At 35.1% G+C, this 8,082-nt stretch overlaps 1 protein-coding gene across 1 annotated transcript; it reads left to right on the forward strand.

Annotated features, from left to right (window-relative positions):
• The first annotated feature begins 597 nt into the window (after window positions 1-597).
• Window positions 598-7,733, forward strand: cxcl12 (chemokine (C-X-C motif) ligand 12). The gene is made up of 4 exons (XM_015377606.1): window positions 598-734; window positions 2,107-2,224; window positions 3,779-3,862; window positions 7,159-7,733. The coding sequence occupies exons 1-4, from the start codon at window positions 668-670 to the stop codon at window positions 7,184-7,186; spliced, it is 297 nt and encodes a 98-aa protein (XP_015233092.1). The 5' UTR covers window positions 598-667; the 3' UTR covers window positions 7,187-7,733.
• The last annotated feature ends 349 nt before the right edge of the window (window positions 7,734-8,082 follow it).

Consider the following 8,082-nt stretch of genomic DNA (forward strand, 5'->3'; position numbering starts at 1 on the left):
CTGTATGTTAATATGAACTTAGTATGACATGAGCGATTTTAAAGTCTGAAATGCTGCCATCACCATTCACTATACATCTCGGAAAGCGGCGGAAACGTCCTTCCAAAATAAAAGGTGGGTATCTCAATGCATGTCTATGTGTTTCACTCAAAAACAATAGTTAAATAAATTATGGGTATGGCAAGTCCATATATCATAAATTCAACTGTACCGCCTTTACATTCAAAATATCTCAAATTGTTTTATGACTAGACTTTTTAGCGATGTAAGATAGCTCTAATTATATTTTGACTAGATCAAATACCTATTCGATATATCTCTAATTATATTCTGACTAGTCGAAATAACATCCGATTCACCATTAACTTGTATGGAGACGTCAATTTAAGATATCTAGAATGAATTACTGACTATGGATGGTCAGACGAAACCAAATTTATGTTAAAACGGCTTGCCATATTATTGGGTTAATTTAGATTAGCTGCATTCACTGCACATGTTCCGTTTATAGGCTTTTACTTTTCTAACTACCGGAAATCACCTCCTTTTGACTGTGTGGCTTGACTGTGGTGCGTAATTAAACTCTCGGCCAGCATCTCTCCTGTCACAGTGCCTTTCAGACTTTACTGTGAGCAGAACCCGAACGTGGAGATTTTAACACAGAAACATGGATGTAAAGCTGCTGACCGTCGTGGCTGTCCTGATCATAGTGATATACTCACCTCCCTCTGAAGGTACTGACACATTTTCTTATTTGTGGCTAATGTTCAGCCTGAAATTTAATGTTAATTGAGTGATAATCTCCAACTTTGATGGTATATGTAAAATAAGTATATACGTGAATATTCTGGAAAAAGTCTTTTATAATATATTTTACACTTTGTTTTACCTTTATAAGTAGTGAAAGCGCAGTTTTGGACAAGCTTTCATTTGAATCAATGATGACATGGCCTCTGATAATACTTTATTATATATTCTAAGCGTAAACATTTAATTTAATTTAAACTTAATAAAGCTGATCCATTAAATAGTTTTAGATTTTTGTTATTTATTGATGTGGGTATAGTGGGGATTATTCTGAAGCGTGGATAAGTTGATTTTCTTCCGTGCGTAAAAGCGCTGACACGCTGCACATGTGGCTCTTGCTGCATGGAGAAGCCTAAACCCTCTTTTGATCACTGATCAACACCTTATCAACGCCTGCCCTCTTTGTTTTTCTTTAATTACACACAAGTGAGGCGTTACGGGCCCCAGTCCGCGCGGCGTCAGCGCGCAGCCCTTATGTTGGCTGATACCCCATTATTATCATGGTAATTCCCGTTAGATCAGGTGTAAAAAAATAATTTGCATAAGATTTAATCTGGTGCAACACATCAAGCCATCTGCTATCCTACAGCGTGACAAAAGGCTATTTTTATGGATCATCTTTTGCATTATCCTACAGGATAAACGGTAATTGAAGCTATTACCCTAATTGTTTCTTCGGAAATACTCAAGAACAAAGTATAATTTTCGAAAATAGTTTCCTTTGAATTTCGCAGTAGAACTGAAGGACGTTTTGAGAGAACATGCATTTATTTGTCCATATAGATCAAGCATGAACGTCTGTACATAAACAGGAAACCTAACGCTGTAGCGGAATGCCCTTTTATCACAGAGGACCACACAGTACCAAATTACGCAAAGACTGATTCTTCCTTTTTTGTGGAATCAAAACACGAATAAGAGGCGGATGAGATGGGATATTTCCAGAGGCGGTCATCAAGGAGGTTTCATGACCCCGCAGGAGTAATGAGCCGTAAATGCGGGCTGCAGATCTAAACATAACAATGCATTTCTTTGTTGATGTTCAGCTGATTAAGGTGCAGGACTTATGATTCAGCTTGTCAGTCCATCAATTCTGGAATTTTTGTGATTTTATTTACTTTGTTCCTGGATACATTTCAAGTTATTTATTGCTTATAAATGTTTAATCCTGCTCCTTTTCAACAGGCTGTTTATAATGTAAGATCCCTGATGCAATCATCAGTTTAATCTTTTATCACTGTGAAGATCCTTCCCTGCAAATTCTGTCTTGTGTGACTTATCTGCCCTTTGGTTCCTCAGCAAAGCCCATCAGCCTGGTGGAGCGATGCTACTGCCGTGCAACTGTTAACAGCCTCCCAAAAGGTTATATCCGAGAGCTCAGATTCATCCACACACCTCACTGCCCTTTCCAAGTGATGTAAGTGTTTTTTGGTTTCCTGTTTTCTTAATTAATGTTCAGTTCAAAAGCAAATTTTTGTCTTAGTCCACACTGAAAACTTTTTTGCTTGTCTTTGGGTATTTCTCACCATCAATCTCAGATAAGTGACAGGCCAGAGAAAGGAGTTAGGCATGCATATGTACACACCCGCCCCTTGTCAGTCGCTCACACATACACTCAGAAAGTGAGACGTTTGTACAACTGGCTCACTGAGGCATCCACAGGAAGTGATCCTTTAGGGCGAGTTGAAGGTGAAAAAGAGAAGGGAAATAGATTCATGTAAGCTTTTTGCAGGAAAACATCAATACAAACTGTTGCTTATTTCTACAATTCATGCAATACACATTTAATACCGACTGTACACCTCTATGGACGTAACAGCTTTAAAAGTAACAGCTTTGTAGAACATGTTATGCTTGGAAAATAAAATACCTGTGTTGTCACCAGAGGTGGTGTTAGCAGCGACTGTCAAAATTTCTATTAAAAAATAGATTTGGAGTTTATTTTTCCAAAAATTTGTTAGCATCTTAATTAGCATTTAGCATAGTTTCCACTGGTGTGTTCTAAAATACAGATCCTTATCTAACACCTGAGATCTTCAAAAAATCCTGATCCACCATGATTTCACGCTGAAACATGCTGGATTCTCATTCTCAGTTCAGCCTTCCTATTACCTCCCCAAAGCCTTGCACTCTCATCCTCTTTCTCACCCTAAACGACCTGCAGACATGTCATGACATGTAGAAAGTACATCTCAGTGCTTCATCTTTACTTAATTGTAAACACATTACTGATACCAAACATAGCTTCTTCTTCTTTTTCCGTGAGCAAAGAAATTTATAAGAAGAGTGAAGAGATGTTGTGGTTCATCAATATAAATAAGGGGTCTTATAATGCCACAATAAGAGGAGAGAACAATTTTTACGCAGACATTGAGCTTAAAAAGTTATTTATCTGCAAAAGAGATATTTTTGATTTATTTTGATTAATCAATTATTGAAATTATCATCTGTTTATGTAGTAATTCATCAATTGTCAAGTGGAATATATAGATGCTAAAAGGCGCCACTGGCAGTAATTAGACCAGAATTATACAAAGTATTAATAAATATTTAATTTTGAAATGATAAGTTTTTTTCTACTTAACATGTTCCATCTAGAACTTCTCAAGTGGTAAAGATTTAACTTTAACTTAATCTGTAAAAAAATCTCTAAAACCAATTGATAAATTGATTGCAAATTGATAACAAGTTGCATTGTTTGATATGCCAATCTGAATCTCTGTCAATCGTTATAATAAGGCATGAGGTTATAAATCTAATTAATTTTATCTGCTGGAGCAGACATCAGTTTTTTATCAGCAATACTATCTCAAGTCACTGGGATTTCAGTAAAAGCCTTTTTTGCCTGTGACTAACTAACACAACAGTGTAAAAGAACCCTGCTAAGTGTCAAATTACCCACCGCTGATCTTAATTTGATTTGATAAATCATGTCAACTTACTTACAACTTTTTCCCCCTTTTCTAATCAGTGCCAAGTTGAAGTCAGGCAAGGAGGTGTGTTTGAACCCAGAAATGCCATGGCTGCAGCATTACCTGAAGAATGCCATCAGAAAGTGAGTACCAGCAACACAATACACATTTCCGTCTGCAGTTGTTGGGTTTTAACTTGTAAGTCATTTAATGCAACTCTTTAACTCAGGAGATTTAAGCAGAGTGTCCAAATGCGCATTTGGACAACCCATTGACAGACTTTTGTGAGAGAAAGTGGTTGCATAAACTTAAAACATGCAGCTACATGAGCAAGTGGGAGTAGATACTAATTCCACTTTAGAATAAATGCAGTGGTTTAATGGAGGGACAAGACACCCACTTTCATACTGCATTCAATTAAAGGGGGTCAGGGGTGGTGGGCATCCAAAAGAAGTTTTACGGTGGTAAAGTACAAAAAAAAAAAATGGAAAACACTCATGCATAAATCCAACTGCTGCTGAGTGCAATATAAAACCGACTGATGCACACACAGTCCAGCAGTCGGGCTGTCTCAGAGGGTGATGGCTTACTCCTTGTGTTGGCAAGGTGTGAACTGCTCACAGTTTAACAGAGGGCTGGCTTCAAGTGTAGATTATACCCTGTTTACAATAGATCAGGACCTAATGTGTTTCCAATTACACATGCAGCCAAAGGGGAGTTGAAAAGGATAAACCTTTTTGCAGTGGGTAAAATGCACAACCTGAATCTCATACATTGTCCTCCTCTTTAATCTGTTAAAATAAACATTGGTTATTTTATGAAAAAGAAAAAGGATTATCACAACAACAAAAAGGGCCTACCCAAGTTAAAAAAAATTAATATCTTTATATACTGTTTCTTTTAATTATAGAAGGCTTAATAACTTAATATTCTATTCCAGTATAGACATGAAAGTGTTCAGGTTAATAAGAGAATCATGTGATTGCCAGATGTTTCATTCTTTATTTCAACAATCTATATATTACAAAAATGCACTTTAAAATGTACCTTTTTTATCTAAAAAGGCTGATTCTGAACACAGCTGATAAGTAATTTTTTTTATAAGTATTTAATGCATAGAAATCAACTTAATTTTCCCCCCAAAACAATTAAATCAACTTTTAACATACAAAGTCTAAATGGTAAATCAAGGTTTTCTTCTGTGGTCACTTTTATTCAATATCTATATAATTTCCCTTGGTGAAATAATTGAGAACTTTGATATCGCTTGCTATATAATGCCATGATGCAAAAGTCTATTCCTGCTTCTATTATTAAACTAAATTAATTTTCCTTATGGTCTCCTCTGCTCTTTACATAATGGTGCTGAGTTCCAAATCAGTGCACAGACACAGAGGACAATGGACATTGCCTGGTTACTGTATTCTGCTTTTCCAGGACTTTAAAATGTCAACATTTCAAAATTATATGCTTTCTTATTAAAATCATACATAAGGTCTAAAGTTGTTTAAAGCATGAAAATTTCCTTTGACTGTAGTAGGTAATATAGTTGGAGATAAATTTGAAGTTTTTACATTTAATAACATTTAAATGGGGCGGACAGGGGTTAGGCCCGTTCGTCTGGTTCAATTTGGATGTTTCTAAGCCAAAACAAGGTTTTTGGTCCATTCCATAAAGCCTCTAACTCAATGCTATTTCTGACATTTTGAATTGGAAAAAGCTTCCTGGATGGGAAGCGAAACGTCTTCAAACTTGGAAACAAAGTCCAGTGGATTGTTTTTTTTTTTTTTTACTTTTTTGGAATGACTATGACCTGGATGACTGAGAATCCTCACCTGCATTTATTTACAATAAAGATCTCAAAACCCAATTTCCATAAAATAAATCTTCCGGCAAACATAATATTTGTGATTTGAAAATTACTTTCAACCTATCCCTACCATCAATATTTTAGTTAGATTAAAATCATACAAATACAATGGTAGTAAATATCATAGATTATAATTTTTATATATGATGCAATTTGCTTATTACCCTTGTACTCTCGCTGTTGTTGTATAAAGAGGATCTACAAGGAACAACAATGTTATTCAAAATATGCTGACATTTTAAATATTTCGCCATTTTTGGCATTTTACTTTGAATTTTCCCAGTGGTCAGTATTTTTCTTAAATCTCTTGCTGTGACTGAAAAGTGTATTAAAAAAAAAACATTGTTCTTTTCTGCAAAATGTGCATAATTAAGAACATAATTCATATATTTTTATTGACCAAAGATATTGTAACTTAAAAAAAACATTTCTGTTTCAAGTAAAGCAGTGTGATGGTGAACGTTTTGCCATTTGATTTAAATAAAAAGCATTTTGATCATTTTTTGAAGTTCTGTTTTATTTGCTTTGTAAAAATACCTTGAAACTGTGGTTCAGATTTAATTTTGATAATTATTCTAATGTTCATTAGAATCTTAAGACAGTAGAGATATGTTCCTGTGAGATAAAAGCAATCCCACCCACCATGATTCCTTTAAGTATTACCGTAGTATTAACTTCCACCATAATGCTGTAAACCTCGTAGAAGCCCTACCATAAAACCACATCCCATTATGGTCACTGAGTCAGTGTATCCATTATATCGATGAGTAAATGGTTAAGAATTTCCGACAACGAAGAGAAGAAGATAGTCATTGTTTTTTGGGGTTTTTTGTTTTTTCTTTTAACTTGCCTGAATAATGCTAAAAGCCACAAAAGATGCATAGTTAATTAATTAGTCATGATGTTTTTATTTCAGCAACACTGCCTGAATGAATATTTTAGAGAAAAATATTTATCTTCTGGAACCCAGTCAATTTTGCAGTGTTTAAGTAACAATTTAAGAGTTAAGTTTAATGGAAACTCGAGTGCATTTGGTCCCATTCTGAATTATTTTAAATAAATTCTCTACATAGTGTATATCTTAGTCCAGTTGTTGTTGTAATAACTCTAAAAGAGTCAATGTACTTTGACACTGCATATTTAACACTGTTGAATTTAGCCTTTAAAAAAAACTATACTTACTCTCTGTTTGTAAAAACAATTTTTTTCATAGACCTAAGTGTTACCTGATAGGTAAAAACTAGGTATGAACTATGAAGAGCCCACAGGACATTAGTTTCTGGGTTCCACTGATATTAAATTCCCTTTGCACCTGATATGTAGGAAGAAAAACCCAAACCGCTTTCCAACAGTAGTCAAATATGATGTTTTTATTTGCTCTTCCTATTGTTGTAGTTATTTATGCTTCAAGAGGGTGTTTAAAGGTTCTTTTTAAAAATTGTTATTATTTTTTTAGTATTACCCTGTAAAGAATTTTCACCTTGTGTATAAATTATCCTATACAAATAAATGTGCCTTTTCTTGTGATCCAGAAACCATCTTCATATTTATTTTGTTACTCTGTTCCAGGATGAAGAAATCCATGCAGGCCAATTAAAATGCATGAGGTTTTCCTGAACCACTCCAGAAGATTTTCGCCGGCATCATCTTTATATACATACAAAGCAAGATCTTCTGATATTCAGCACTTATCTTAGCTGCTCTGCTGCAGTCCTTTTGCATGGATTGGACCTCTTCATCATGAACACCATTTCATGGAAACATCTTCACCATCACCACTTATAACAAATGTTTCTAGTGAGAAGTATCAGTATATCTGAGAGTACGTTTTGCTAAATATATGTATATGCCTTTTGATTAGCCAGGAAATGTTTCTTATTTTGAAAATGCATATCCTGATTGCTAGTGACCAATGGGTGGTTCCTTCTCCAAAAGTTAATTGACACCAAGGAATTTCGGTCAGTGCCAGCTAACCCCCAGACTGAACATAAGATGTAAATAAAAACCTAATAAAAATGTCGCTTCCAATGTTTGTAATGGAACTTTGGATGCCAGTAAAGATGGAGCATTTCCTGTGCTGTTGCTGTGATTGTGTGATAAACCAACTTGTGTTATTTCCTTAACTTGTTGCAGTTAAAAAAAAAGAAAAAACATCTGGTTCCCAAAAAGTTTTAATTGAGGAGCCAATACGTTAAGATTTACTGGAACCATTAAATTGAATCAGTTAACAAGAAGCGGGGGGAACAAATTGTAACGCTCCTCATTCACATCTGGCAGCCTTTGTATCCTTTTGTTTTGTGTTAAAGAAAGATTCACAACAATTTGACAGTTGTTTTTCCTCTAGCAGTTATCAAACGGAGAACCACTGGGGGCTGCAGAGAAAATAACACTAAAATGTACATGAACATGACTGCCTACAGCCGCCATGCTTATAGCGATGCACTTTAAATGTGATGTATTCATATTTTGACAGCAAATCTCTGTAACTCTGCC

This window comes from Cyprinodon variegatus, unplaced genomic scaffold (assembly GCF_000732505.1).
Source record: "Cyprinodon variegatus isolate N-32 unplaced genomic scaffold, C_variegatus-1.0 Scaffold157, whole genome shotgun sequence".
NCBI lineage: Eukaryota > Metazoa > Chordata > Actinopteri > Cyprinodontiformes > Cyprinodontidae > Cyprinodon > Cyprinodon variegatus.